The sequence below is a fragment of the Trachemys scripta genome, chromosome 1, assembly GCF_013100865.1.
Source record: "Trachemys scripta elegans isolate TJP31775 chromosome 1, CAS_Tse_1.0, whole genome shotgun sequence".
Taxonomy (NCBI): Eukaryota; Metazoa; Chordata; order Testudines; family Emydidae; genus Trachemys; species Trachemys scripta.
In genome coordinates this window covers 106,938,002-106,952,971 of record NC_048298.1, presented here as the reverse complement: position 1 = coordinate 106,952,971, position 14,970 = coordinate 106,938,002, and the positions used below count along the sequence as shown (strand labels likewise).

Below are 14,970 nucleotides of genomic sequence, written 5' to 3'. Positions count from 1 at the left end.
AGCTGAGGTGTCTGGGGGGAGCAGCAGCAGCCGCCGCCGCGGGGGAATCCGCCTGCAGCTCCCCCCAGACACCTCAGCTCTGTGCAGCTGAAGAGCGGAGCTGCCCGAGCGCTACCGGCTTCACGGTTTGCTGGGCAGCCCCAGACCTCCAGACCCTGCCCCCGGCCGGGCGCTTCCCCAGCGCAGCCGGAGCCTGGGAGGGGAAGCGCCATCCTAACTAGCCCCCTAGGGCCCTATCCCCTACCTGTCCCCTGACTGCCTCCTCCTGAGATCCTCCCCCCATCCTAATTGGCCCCCTAGGATCCTACCCCCTACCTGTCCCCTGACTGCCCCAACCCTTATCCATACCCCCACCCCGAGACAGACACCAGGGACTCCCACGCCCCATCCAACCACTCCCCACCCCTGACAGCCCCCCCTCCCAGAACTCCCGGCCCATCTAAACCCCTCTGCTCCCTGTCCCCTGACTGCCCCCTCCTGGGACCCCTGCTCCTAACTGCCCTCCAGAACCCCACCCCCTACCTAAGCCTCCCGGTTCCTTGTCCCCTAGCTGCCCCCTCCTGAGAACCCCCAACCCTAATTGCCCCCCTAGGACCCTACCCTCTACCTGTACCCTGACTGCCCAAACCCTTACCCCCCCAACCCCCAGACAGCCCCCCCCCGAACTCCCAACCCATCCAACCCTCCCCCTGCTCCCTGTCTCTTGACTGCCCCCTCCAGAACGTCCCTGCTCCTTCTCCGACTCCCTGGCCCCGTTACCGTGCCGCTCAGAACAGCGTGTCAGGCTCCACGCGCAGCCCGACACGTTGCCGCGCTCCCCCACGGAGCGCATAGCCTGGTTCCCGCCCTCGCAGAGTGCTGCGGAGCGGCGCGCTGGGCAGGGGGAGGAGCTCCAGACTGCTGGAGGCCCGAACGTCCGGCGATCTGCGAATGCAGTGAGTGATCTCAGCTGCAGGGGAGAGGAGGGGGAAGCGGAGGAGGGGCTCCCTCTGGCTGCTGGAGCCCAGTGCAAGTGGCACCATCCGGCTGGCTGCCCTGTCAGCCACGTGCACTCTACATGGGGGAAGTCCGGACATTTACAAATTCCCCCCGGACGCTATTTTTAACTGAGAAAACTGGACATGTCCGGGGGAATCCGGACGAATGGTAACCCTAATTAACACTTGGGGCTCAGGCTTTAGCTTTAGCTTCAGCCTTCAGCCCCAAACTGTGGGGCACACTCCCCTAGGCGGGTGCAGAGGAACATTCAGAGAGCGTAGCAGGCCCAGGCCAGCCCCCCTGGGGGGCAGGGAAGGAGCACCACCCAGCCCCTCCCCACCACCAGCTCTGCTCCAACCCTGCCCCAAGCTATGGCCCAACTCCTGTCCCTGCGCCTGGCCCCATCTCCAGCCTCAGCCCCGGCCGCAGCTCCGCACCTGGCCACAGGCCCAGCTGCCAGTCCCCACTGCAGGCTGGCTGTGGCTCTGCTCCTGCCCCTAGCCTTGGCCCTGGCCACATCCCTGCTCTTAAACCCACCCCCAGTTGCAGCTGCAGCCTTCTTACCCAGTCCATGCCCCACCCCCCTGCTCCCAGCCTGGGGGGTTGCGAACAGGGGCAAGAGGGGGGGCGTGACCCTGAAAAGTTTGAGGACCACCGGTCTAGGGGCTTTCAGCCCCCTGGCTGGAGCAAGCCACAAACAGGGCACAGGCCTGTTAGCCTAAGGTAGTAGGCCACCTCCCATGGGGTGGTTTTAGCAGCAGGGGTTAGGGATACCCAGGCCCACGCTGCTCCACCAGGGCCAGCCCAGGGCCCTAACAGTGTTGGTGATCCCATCACCCGGTCAGCGGTGAAGTCACCAAAACACGCTGACTCATTTCCCAGCAACACAACCGGACTAATGTCTGGTTCCCCATGGCTACTTCCTACCGCCCATCCTTGGCGTGGCTCCGTAGTCCATGGGTGCTCAGCCTCCTCAGGGTAAATGGAGGATGGCAATCCCAGCAACTCCTCTCCACAATCAGTCTCCTCCAGGGGCAGGGCACTGCACAGCTCGGTCCCTGGTCCAGAGTTCAGCGGCAAGGTACAGCAACTGAGCTGACGGCCCGTCTTGTCCTGCCCCCTGCTTCCAGCACAGGGGGCAGGGCTGTATTGACTTTGCTCACCAGGGGCATGGGGCAGTTCCGCCCCCTCAGGCTCAGAGGGAGCCACTCTGTCTCACTACAGGGTGCCTGCTCTGTCAGCACACCCATCTCCAGGACCTCCCACACCTGCTCTGGCCCCCTTCTCCACACACCCACTTTGAAGGAGGAACTTGAGGAGCCAGCTCTCCCTAAGCACCTTTCCCTGCCCCTTCTCCACACACCCACTTTGAAGGAGGAGCTCGAGGAGCCAGCTCTCCCTAAGCACCTTTCCCCTCCTACTGCCACCTCATTCAGTGCCCTCACCACTTGTGGAAACCTTTCCTGACCCTCATTGACAAGCACACCAGTGCCTCTATCATGTGTCTAAAAGCCTCCCATTGCCTACTCCCATGATGCCAAGAGCCCTTCCTTGCACTGCCGGGCTGGGCTATGTAGAAAGTTAGGTTGACCCAGCTAGGTCACTCGGGGGTGTGAAAAATTTGCAGATTTACCATAGCAACAGGAGACCCCCCTTCCGTCACTGTAATAAGAGTCTACACTACAGCGCTGCAGCAGCACAGCGGCAGCTATGCCGCTCTAGTGTTGCTAGCGTAGACATGGTCTTACTTGGCAAAAGTCTCCACAGACCCCATCAGGCCTGGAGCCTCCCTTCAGCTGATAAACAAAGGCCTGTCATTCCCAGCACTTGTGTGCGCTCCTGTTTGGCGCTGTGAGGAATGACAATGGAGCATGAGCCTGGACTATAGACAGCAGTAACTCCCTTGTTATTTATGTAGGGCCTGATTGTCAGATTGACGTCATTGGGAGCTGTGGGTGTGCTTCAGAAAACTAGGCCTCTCTTGGTTAACTTACACTGTTCTGCTCCCTCACTCCCCACCCCCACTCAAAAACCCTGTACTGTAGTATTAATAAAATCATCCTCCCAGCTCCAATCCCTGGGACAACTTGCTGCCACTACCTCACGTGTGTTCAGCAGTCTGCCCAGGACATGGTTCCTTTAGGCCATGAGGCTTTGAGCCAGTTTTCAATTCTCCCTTTGTTTTGTACTGTGTCTCAGCTCGGCTGAACCTGAATGATGTGTCAAAGCAGCACCGCCTGAACGTGCTCAATAATGTTGCCACGGCTCTGATCTTCATCACCGTCATCCTCAACATCTTCATCACCGGCTTTGGTGTACAGAAGACTGGTCTCTAGGCCTGGAGAGCAAGGGAATCAGGTAATGAAGGGATGAGGGTCCACTACCACCAACCTTTGGAAGGGTCAACTGCTTCGGCAGTCAAAGGGTTTCAGAAATCATCAATGCTGTAGTGGAAGGGAAGGTGGGGGACAGCCCTACACATACACACATGGCCCCTTTGTGAATAGTGTTGTCCCATGGGAAGCCTGGGCTGTGTGACAGGATCTCTCAGGAAAAGGAATTTCCTTGCTCCGTCTCTAAAGCAAGGGTGTCATGAGTCCACATTTATGGGATTCATCAGATATCTGGTAGCAGCAGTTGGTGTCCAGCAGATAGCAAATCCCAACCTGGATCATCATGATAGGTACTATGGGAGGGGAGTCAGACAGTGGAAAGGAGGGTGTGGCATGTAGGTGGGAAAGGACCTGGTTCCCAAGAGCTATTCAGGCAGTGGGAGAGATCAGAAGAGGGACCAATGCTGGCAAGGGTGGTGGAAGGAAAGAGAGGCAGTAGGGAGGGAGCTTTTCAAAATGGCCACTGCTATTTGGTGATGGTGGTGGCCATTTTAAGAAACTGATTTTTGACCCTTATTCCTCTTGCCTTAATGGTTCCCACCAATAGGGTGACCATATTTGCCTATACTGAATATGGGACACCTGATAAAATTACTTGTATTCAAGCATGTGAATGTGGCCAGCAGCAGCCTTTCAGCACTGTGCAGGACAGAAGGGACAGGAGCTGCTTCCAGCTGCCAGGGAGGAGGAGGAGGGATGACCTGGTCCATGTCTTTGCAGAGCTTCTCTTCCCTCCACCCCCACATGTGTGGCTGGAAGCAGCTTGTCCATTCCTGCCTGCACAGTGTTGAAAGGCAGCTAACACCGCCAGGCAGGCCACCGTTCTAACCCAGCTGCCTCTGGTCCCCACACTACAGTGCAGGCAGGAAGGGGTTAAGCCCAAAGGATGCATTGTGCACCAGGGCCTAGGGAACCTGACTGCAGGGGCTTCAGTGAACCAGGCCAGAGAGGTGGCTCAACAGGGGAGGGTTCCTAGGGAATGGAGCAGTCCCACACTCCCTGGGGGCAGGAACCAGGGCTGGGGTGAGGGGTGGGTTTGAAGAGGGTGCTAAGCCCCTTCCCCAGGGGCTGCTGTGGAGCCTGCAGGTTCGGGGTGTAAACAGGCTGAAAATCATTCCCGGTGCTGCTCTAGAGCTTAGCTGAGGGGCAGAGAGGCTTCCCTGTGCCTGCGCTGTGCATGGCTTTGGCACATGCAGGGCTTGTCTCCTCCTGGCCAGCACCCCAGGCTCGAGGGTCTTGGGCTTTCCCAGGATGCTAGCCCAGCCAGAGGCAGTTGGGGAAGGAAGGAGCCTGCTTGCCAGGCTGCTGGTGAGCTGAGCGCTCCGACCTGGGGCTGGTTCTCCACACAGTGCTGGGAGCAGGATGTGCCAGGGGCCGGGATATGGAGGAGCCGCAGGCCTTGGGGGGGAGGTGAAGGGGCAAAGCAGGGAGAGGACAGCAAGAGGGGGAGAACGTAAAGGGCTGATGGGTGGACAGCAGAGGCAACACGTAACCGGCCCTCTTCTGGTGGCTGGCCACACTCACCAGCCACCACAGCTTGCAGCACGCAGACAGTGCCAGCCGGGAATAGGATGGGGGGGGTGGCCCTGCTGGCCGAGAGCTGGCACGCAGCAGGGGCTGAGCTGATGGACCAGTGGCGGGGAGAGTGGCTGGTGCCACACACTGCATCTTCGCTCCGCCACCAGCCTTGCACACCCACCCCCATCATCAGCCACTGGACCCCCCACTCACCACTGGTGGGTGAGTGGCTGGCGAGCCGGGATCTGGCCAGCAGCAGGATCTGCCAGTACTGATGGGGGAAGAGGAGGGCAGGAGAGACAGAAAATACGGGACAATTTGCCCATTTTTAAGAAAAAGTTGGGACACCTGCAGGAGGGCTTAAATATGGGATTGTCCCTTTAAAAATTGGACATCTGGTCACCAACGCCCAAGGATGCTGGGGCAATGGCCAGCAGGAGAGTCTCACGGAAATTTGGATTGGAGAGGGAGGTGGGATCCTGGACTCAGTGCAGAGGCACAAAGCTTCCATGAAGATGGCACTGGCTTTGGATTTTGCGAGATCTGTGGGATTTAGGGGCTGAATGCCATATTTATTGTGGCGGCAATTACCTTCCCCTTTGAGTGTGATAGAGAGCAACTACAGATTAATACAGATTAATATAGAGGGAACCATGCAACATTTTTAACTCCCCTCTCTGGGTTTTACTTCCATAGGAATCAGTCAGGACTGGTTCATAGAATGCTTTGAGATTCTTCAGCTTGAAAAGCACAAAATAGCATTGTAAAGCCTCTAAATGCTACCATAAGCCCTGATCCTGCAAACACTTATGCGCATGTTAACTACAAGCCCAGAAGTCATCCTACTGGACTAGAATGATGCAGTGCTAGAAGAGATGGGGATAGGGTGATCACCTTTGCTGGCTGGAAATAAGGGAAAACTACATGAAAACTAAGGAACAATGCTTTATTTTAAGGGACATTTTAGGGAAACTGCCATTTCCCTTAGCATAACATGTATTTTCTCTCGAGTATATGTTTCTACTGCCTTCAAGTTTACAATGCAATTATCATAAGCTTCAATGTTTAAAATGGTCAAGGGACATCCCTTAAAATAAGGGACAGGCAGTCACCCTAACTTGAGATCCAGTATGAATTAAGGAAACTTAGGGCAAATAGAATGAAAAAATGTTATAATGGTGGCATGTTTTCTTGGAATGGCCCTGTAGCTTGGGTGTGTTTTTGTGTGTGTGTGTGGGGGGGGAATGGATTGCAATAGGTAACACAGGCAGAGGGTAGAGGGAAAGCTCTCCTGGGATCCTGCTTATGAAACTTCTATGAAATACTTGCTGACCTGAGGAAACTAGTGGATTCTTATCTTGCATCTTTTGTTTTTCTTGCAGGTTGTGTGTGTGGCACCAGCTTTAGGGTCCCTTCCTTCAATTTTTTACTGACCTCAGCAGAATCCTACCAGCTGAGTGGAGACACAGAATGCCTGAATTACTCTTTAAAAATTGTTTGTAAAGTATTTTATGCAGGTTGTTTGTATAAAGCATGTGTAGCTTTGCAGGAATGAAATTTCCATTGATTTTTCAACGCTAGTGCAAGTTGTGCAGTGATTTCTAGAGAGCTTCACAAAAAGTTGCAAAAAAGCATTTTCCAAACATGCTCCTGTGCATAGGTAACAACAACTTTTCTCTAATTTTAATTCTCTGCTTCTCATATTCAATATTAACTACTTTTCTACAGGGAATTGAGTTCTAGACTGAGTTATATTTATTTGGTAAGCAAAAGTAACCATATCATGTCCAAATATGTTGTAACTGGCAACATTTAAAGTAACACTATCAAACAGTTTATGTCTCAAATATAGGTTGGTTGATTGGTTGTTTTTGTGGGAGGAAAGGAGTGGGTGTGTGTGTTATGATGACTAAAATGGAATGACTAGGAATAAAAATGTTTTCTTCAAGGTTGCTTAAAAAAATCAAATGAGATGCTTTTTTGAAAACCATTAAACATTCCTCTGCAGTGCAGGAAACCTAAACCCCACAGCAAATATACTATGCTTAGATACCACCACAAGGACCTTGTTAGAAATCCTCTATGGATAACATGGCGGTACTGTAGGAGAAATTGGAAATGAAGCTCACTAAACACAGAAAGTGAAACAGACCAGTCTAGCTTCACTTGTCTACATTAACTGAGGTGCAAAAAGTAAACAAACAGCATATACATGTTCAAGAGTAAACTGGGTTTAAACCTTTTTTGGTGTTATAATTAAAGGTGTTATCAGTAACAGGTATGCTATTAAATACATGATTTTTATCCTGCTAGTCCTGATGAGGATTCTAATTTGTTGGAAAGTGGTTTTACATTTTTTTTTTTTTTAATTACTGCTTTGAGGTTGTGTATCTTCAGATCATTCTGAATTAGCAGGTTCTTTCTGGCAGCCTGATTTTTGGTGTCACACTCAAAAATTGGATATTTTTGACTTGTCAGTTATTTGCATACTTGAGTACTATGTTTTCCTCTTTATTAAATGATTTTTCACTCAAAGACAGAGTCAGATTTCAATATAGGTGAAATCCTATGTATCCAATAAACCGATAGAAAATTCCTAAGGTTGGCATTGTGTACATTCCCATCACAGCTGGATAGGAAAGGCAAGGCAACGGCAATTGCATGATGATATTCACATATTTTCCTCAGAAGAGCGTGTAAGAGATACTGGATACTGCTAATATGGCTGTTGCTGACATGACTTTGGCTGGTGTCACTGTTTACCTCCCACAAGCTGAGCCGACCTCCTGTGTGTTTGACTTTTCAGATCTCCTTCCAGAAATCTACTCTGTTGCATTTCAATTTAAATCAGAGGTATTAGCTTCATCCTGGAGACAGGGCCAAATGACATTTCTATAGCATGTTCCTCCCAAATTAGCTGACTGTAGAAATGCAGGGCATCATTACATTCCTAACTCTCCAGTAATTTGCCTTATAGGATTTTGCCTACTGATCCTTCTGAGTGTTCTTCTATAGGCGAAAGTCTTATGTGGGTATTTCTTAGTAGTAGCCATGATAGACTGTTTAGATTTTCTTGCTTCAGATTATACACACAATAATATTAATGATTACTTTGTTGTCATCCATCTTTGTTTATTTTGCCCAGGGGTAACTAAAGCTGCCTCATCTACGTGCTAGAGGCACCATCTCTAAAAGTTAGAGGGTTGTTTGCTCTCTGTGCTTATTTCACTCCTTGGTCTCTCTATGGAGCCAGCCAAGAAGCTGCTAGCAGCAGTGAGGATTTATGAGGTGGATATTTCCCCACTAGCAGCTAGAGTGAGGCTATTTCACACAGGCCACCAAGGAACTATCAGGTTATGGCTTTCAACCACTACTGACCTGACTGGGTTTAGGCAAAGGTGACAAGATTTATATCCTTTTCTCAGGTGCCAATCCACCCACTCCCTCATGGCCACAGTCTGCTTCACAAAGCCAGGGGCAGAGCAGTAATGGCTGAATGTCAGACAAATGACTCAGCAGAGGAGGAAGAGGTGAGGGACTCTCCATCATCAAAAGTTAACTTGGATGTCCTTCTCTCTCACAGAGACGCCAAGCCATGTAGTGCTGCATGTGAGGCATATTTGTGTGGGGATTACTTCCCATTACTGAACATGACACCGCAGGAGACCAGCACACAGTGCTGCCCTTTATCACCTCTCGATCATGGAGTCAGGAGCATTGGCGCTCCTGGCTGCCTTCTCACTTCTATGTATCAGACCTCAGCTCTGTTCTGACCTGCTTGCACTCCCATAGGCAGCAGGGAGGTTGTTTATTTTAAATAAACAATGTCTAGGAAAGAACTGATCTAATGTTTGTCCATTGTCTCTCTCAGAGAATGGGCTAAGCTCTGTGTTCCCTCCTGCACCTTACTCCATGAGATGGCCCCTGCCGGCTGAGGCAGAGATTGGTCTATCATTATAGTGCTCCTTGCTGCTTGGGGTGGAAATCTAGCCTGCATCAATGTTCTGTTCCATTTCCTGTGATGCAGCCCTGATTAATAGGAGAGAAACTCCTCTATGTCCTCCTGTCCCATTCCCATGCAGCCCCCATTGCTTGAGTGGGGGAAAAAACAGATCATGATCTGACCCCTGAATCCCGCCCCCCCTTTGTGTTGGTCTCTGCAGCACCCCTGCTGGGGTACAGAGTGATCTATATCCCATGTATTAACGTTGTCTTTTGCTGGGTGAGACAAAGAGAGGAACATTTGACCTTTAATCACTGAAGAGTGTTGTTGGCAAATGTCTGAGGAACATACAGACAGAAGTGAGCTTTTGTAGGAAGAAACTGTATTTATAAACCCCTTGCGGTGCCAGCCTACCCCCCCTCCTAACAGAGGGGAGGCCTGGGAATCATCTTAAAGACACAAAGCCACTTTAAGGTGTGGAATTCAGAGGTACAGTACAGAATTAAAACACCAGGCGTCGGTGTCTGGATAACATTTCAGACATTTACAAGCAATGAGAGAAGGCAAGACATTCATATGAGGGAAACATTAAAGACAATGACAAAACAGTCACATCATGGTCACACAACAGATTCTTTCATGATAAAACCCATTCTCTCCCAACCCCTTTGTTGGATTGCAAAACAATTTCCATCATGGAGTTCACAAGGCAGTGGAAAGAGCCGGATGCCTTCAAATAATGCCAGTGGAAATGAGATTGAGTTTATGGAGAAGCCTACTTCCCCACTTTGGTAAAGCCAGGCTCCCCGTAGCCCTTTTGTGATGTCTGGGGAGCTGCCATTCCTGAGACATGTCTCCTTTCTGATAGAGGAGAACCCCATGACCCACCCCAATCCCATCAGTGCGTAAGCCAGAGTGACATAAGCCAGAATCTATAAGCCTCAGCTTCCACTCTGTTCTTGATTTTGATTGGGGCGGGTGGGAGAGAAGAAGCATCCTTGGGGTTAAACCCTTGACTTTTTCGTATGCATTTCATGCTGGCCTGACAGCCCTGGAGCAGGTACTCCTCTCTTTCCCCACAACCAGTGGCAATCTCAACTGGACCTCTACTGACTACTTCAAGGGCTGACAGGCAGGTTCAGTCTCCATGGAGAATTCCCTCTGAGGATTCTCTGCTGAGGCTGCCAACTAGTGCCAATTGTGATGGTGGCTTTTGTGGTATGCATAATTGCCCTCTAGGAATAGGACTGAGACTCTACCACCTATTTCACATAGACAACCAAAGAGCCCTTAAGGAAGTGAACAGTTTTGATCATTACCAATCTCGTTGAAAGGCACAAAGGAAGGAGCATAGCTGAGTGAGCACCAGAAGACCCCGGATGAAATCCTAATCCCACTGAAGTCAATGAGAGTTTTGCCATTGATATTAATGGAGCAAGGATTGTATCCCTTTTGATATGCCCAGCTCTATTACTGTGAGCCCTAGGGGCAGTCTCCGACCCTTCATGCTTCACTTTCCCCATTGGTAAAATGATACTCTTCTTCAAAAGTGCTAAGTACTATTTCTAATTCATTGGATCCCACTGCTTATCTTCTAGGCCAGCCAGTCCCCATTCCACAAGAATTTCTTTACAGAGCCAGTTCAGACATGCTATGAGACTTGCCGTCCCAAGGAATCCAGAGTTTGGAGAGAGGGTTTGCAAGTACTAGAGATTTGTTATGCCCTGCAAGTATGTGCACAAGCCCCTGAATAAAGCAGCATGATAGGACATGCACTAAAGGTGCATATCAACTATTCCAGTCAGAAACAATCAACTGCCAAATCATTAAACTTCTAAAAACAGAGTTTTCATTTATCACCTCTTTTCCCCTCCAAAAATCGTTTTTGTGTTATTCCTCAGTCTCTAAATATGAAAAGTACCTTCCCTAGTTACAAAGACTGCTGTGATTTGCAGTGGGTTTGATACTGCATCTTCTTAGATCCCAGATGGCTACAGTCCTACAAATATTTAATGGATTAAAAGACTCAGTAGCCCCTTGTACATTTTTCACCATTGCTCCACTCTGCATAGCATGCCCTCCCCAACCCTGGAGGTTGATGGTTGGTGGAGCACTGACTTAGCCCATACCAGCCAAGCTGTGGATCTCTGCAGTCCTCGAATTATGACTTTGGTGGGGACAGGATTCCACCCTAGGTTTGGGCAGAGTTTGAACAAGGTCCCCTCCATATTCCTTTCACCAAAGCAAGCTCCTTTCATCAGTGCAGTCACCAAACTTCCATGGTCCTGTCACCAGTGCAAGCCCCAGATCCTAAGTCCATCTCAGCAGTGCCAGCACAAGGCTCATCTGGTCCTTCCATAAGTGCAACATTGTGAACTGCTCCTGTTCTTCCACTATGCAAACAAATAGTTCTTCACACACGTAGAATCTACCATGGAAAACAACTGTGAAATCATAACTTATTAAATTAACCCCCAGATGCTGTGTTATAGACCAGGTCTGAGGAGCAGAAAAGTTCTCCTTCTCACTGACAAAGATACAATATTTCAGACAATCAGATATTCCATTTCCATCTATTACGAGTTCCCAGCTATTGCTGGGACACACCCTTGTCTGACTGGGCTACAGCTGTCGATATGGCTTCCCAGTGCCTACTGAGATGGCCTCACCTGTCCTCTCCAAGTACCCAGCGTGAGCCTCAGGCAGGAAACAACTAACCAAAGTGGGTTCTTAACATTAGCCCCAGCCAGCTGCAGGCAAATGGGGTCTCTCATGAGGGAAAAGTGTTTGAGTCTCCAGATACGGCCCATGGTTTGTTGAACAGGAGTGTAGATTTTCCCAGTGATTTAGATGAAAGGGTGGCAAATAGGGCTAAGCACTGGCAGCCTAGAGTGCCTAACAGCTCCTCAGACTTTTCTGGGCTGGGCTGGTACATGGGGATGAGGACACAACACAGTTCAGAGAAGTTCCTTTGGTCCCCTGTCCAAAGACATGGGTGTCAGAGTTTTTCAAGTATCAAAAGAAGCAGCAGCTTTATTGTAAATAATCCATTCTGGTTGTAACTGGGATTTGTTCCTTTTCTTAAATTAGCACCATGCAAGACACTCCAGACAGCTTGCCACCACTTCTATCGTACCATCTGTCAGGAGCTCTAGGTGCATCAGTGTCAGAGGTAACCAGTCCTTCGCTTGTCTAAGGCTCCCCCAAATACAGAGCGAGTCACTGATCCCCATGTCCGGGACCCAATGGCTCACGAGTGCCAAAGATAAGTTCCCACTCCTATACACTGATCATCCCTTTTCACAAGCACCTGTAAGTCTGATCTCCTAGGATGACTCTGGAGAGAAGAGGAGTGTGTACTCTCGGCTGCGAGCCTAGGCGAGGTGCATGCGCTGATAAAACGGTGGCTGGCTCTGCCGGGCAGCTTTGTGGCCGAACATTACGGTGTCCTCAGCTGATGTCGGTTCCACATGCCCCGCTTGGAGTGAAATCGGTGAAAGAAGTTCCTCAGGGACAGTCGTTCCACTTCCAGGCCAGCCTGCATGATCCTGTGGGGGAAGGAAGAGGAGAAAATTCAAGAGGAGATTAGTTCAATAAGACACTCCAAGGAAGGGTTGGCAGTAAGGGTGGCTAGGGCTGTGTGAAAGTCTCCTCCGTACAGTGTCATATACCAAACCATTGCACTAATAGAATGGCCCAAAAGATTGCTAAGGCCTACAACCAAGGGCTGATGAGGTCTAGGACTTGTCCAGCATGCAAAAGAGCTATCTTGCACGAAGGGGTGAGGAAAAGGGATACCTCATATCACAAACTTTTCAAAAAATGTAACTGCACCCCATGGCCCCGGATGACCTTACTCCAAATAGCTGCCCTGTTGGGCTTTTATTATGTGTGTTATTATAGCGCCTACAGGCCCCAGCTGAGATCAGGGTCCCATAGTACTAAGCACTGCTCAAAGACCAGGAAGGGGTCGAAAATATGCACTGGGAGCATCTGTATGTGTCTGATCTATCCAATGCCTGCCAAGGGTGTGGCAGGAAGGTACCAGGATTCTGGAGATAGCTCTCTCCTATGTCAGTGGCTATGGTAAGGCATTCTGGTTAGAGTAGCCCCCTGAGCTCTGACAACCAATGCGTTGCTTAAGAGGACATGCTCAGGGGGTCGCCCACTGATGGGGAATGCACACTGTGACCTTTGTCACCTTCATTTCTTACTGCTCAACTTCAGCAGGAATCCCAGCTCACTTCTCTCTCTGTCCCTGCCTCCTCAGAATCAAGGGGGACTGTTCTACTGAACCGCAGCATGGGCAGAGCTGGTGGAACATCTCCACTCACCTGTCCACGAGTTCCCAGTCCTCTCCTCCCCAGCGATCCCGGAACTCTTGGGTATTCATCCCTCCAATCTGATCCAGGTCAGACTTGTATATGCCTAGGAGACCAAATCCATTCACCTCCCAGTAGCCTGCAGACAAAACCAAAAGTCATCAACCATGCTTGCATCCTAAACCACTATTGAATGAAGCAGGAGATTCCCAGCCCTGGTGATTCCACAGAGTCAAACAATCACACTTCCCTGGGACAATAACTGATTCAAAGAAATGGGAGGGACACACAAACTAATCCCAGCACCTCTAGTCACAACAAATCTAACACCCAGCACCAAGGTACAAGGTGTTAACGTTTAGGGCACTCCAAGAACCGGTTCTGAAAGTGGCTAGAGAACACATGCTCCTTTTAGCTCTGACAGATGCCCTAACCTCTCACGTAAAAGCAACATCCTTTCTAATTCACCTGTATTATCCCAACATCAAGGGTCTGTCCCTGTCCCCTGGGTATTAATACTGAAACTGGAATTTTGCCCTGATTTTGAATCACGGGAAGTCCCACACTCCCTTCTTGGATGGCCACCTGTACCTAACAGCAGTGCTGCACTGTGCGCACCTGCACAGCTGTGCTGCTCCCTGACCTGCTGTCTCTCAGCTCTTCTCAGCAGGGATGATCTATGCCCACTGAAAACAGAGGAATGAGCTCAAACCAAAGCGAGACGCTCTAAGGCAGTGGCTCTGGTGGCCCTTGCATCAATCCTCTTTGGGTCAGTCGTGGGCCCAGTGGAGATGAGCCTGGGAACAGTTATGGCCACAGCAGCAAGCAAAGAAGAGAGCAGACGAAAGAGCTGGAGTGAGGGGAGAGAAGCTGAGAGAGAGGAGGGATTTTCTTGAGGAAGCCAAGTGTATAAAAAGACCCTAAACGGTGTCCAGCATAATCTTCACGCATCCTGCATCAATACACCACTCAGATGCCTTATATGGCTCTGCTTGCTTAACACTCCGCTACAATGCACAGTAACAATCCCCTTGGCACCTGGCATTGAGATTTCAGCTCAGTTAAACCCAATCCTACATCTAGTCACTCTCTTAGCGGCCCTGGTAATACCCACAAGGTCCAGATTTTGGAGGACCCCGATAATAGTGAAGGAACATATCCTGAGGGTATTTCAGACTACAAGCACCTTCCTCCCAGGTCTGAGCCATAAAGCCCTGGCCTCTTACCCTCAGGCCATTGTGGAGATGCGCCGCACTGCAACCTCATAACCATGGGTGCAAAGGCCATCTTGCCCTCTACGCAGTGCTTCCGAATCGAGTCGATGACCCCAGCCGGGAAGTGGATGTGGAGATCACACAGGAAGATGATGCTGTGTGGATCCTGGAACCAATCACACAGATATCAGTCATAGGGAGATTTCATCCACTGCCACTGACCTGGCACCATAGTTTATCCATGGTTGGTGTGCGGGCACCATCGCGCTGACATACTATCAGCCACAGTATCCTACACTCACTTTCGACAATCTGGACTATGCAGCTTTTACCTACTGTAAACACTGTTGAACTAGGGCAATTTTCCAACCCAGTCCTGCTGAATGATCCTAGTTATACCCAAAGACTACAATGCCCACCTCTCTCACAGCCCAGGTAGGCAAAAGCCAACCACCAGCCAGCAATTGTTGCCCCATAGCTGTCCAAGATCCACAGGGTCTCATCCTCTTTCACAGTAGGGTCCCTTCACACTGCTCTGACATATAACGTACACCCACTTTAAGGCCCCTCTATACTGGCAGAGCAGTGTAAAGGGGCCCTTG

General features: G+C 50.3%; 2 protein-coding genes across 2 annotated transcripts in view; one reads left to right on the top strand and one right to left on the bottom strand.

Annotated features, from left to right (window-relative positions):
- Positions 1-6,810, top strand: part of NINJ2 (ninjurin 2) — a gene marked incomplete in the record, with an annotated part of 79,775 nt that extends 72,965 nt beyond the window's left edge. The window contains 2 exon segments of the mRNA XM_034780586.1: positions 3,178-3,336; positions 6,272-6,810. Of these exon segments, the coding sequence (XP_034636477.1) occupies positions 3,178-3,314 (137 nt within the window).
- A 2,371-nt stretch (positions 6,811-9,181) lies between these two features.
- Positions 9,182-14,970, bottom strand: part of B4GALNT3 (beta-1,4-N-acetyl-galactosaminyltransferase 3) — a 127,471-nt gene continuing 121,682 nt past the window's right edge. The window contains exons 18-20 of the mRNA XM_034780571.1: positions 14,381-14,534; positions 13,167-13,293; positions 9,182-12,380 (exon numbers count right to left, since the gene is read on the bottom strand). Coding sequence (XP_034636462.1) covers positions 12,272-12,380; positions 13,167-13,293; positions 14,381-14,534 — 390 coding nt within the window. The 3' untranslated portion in view covers positions 9,182-12,271. The remainder of the gene's footprint in view (positions 12,381-13,166; positions 13,294-14,380; positions 14,535-14,970) is intronic.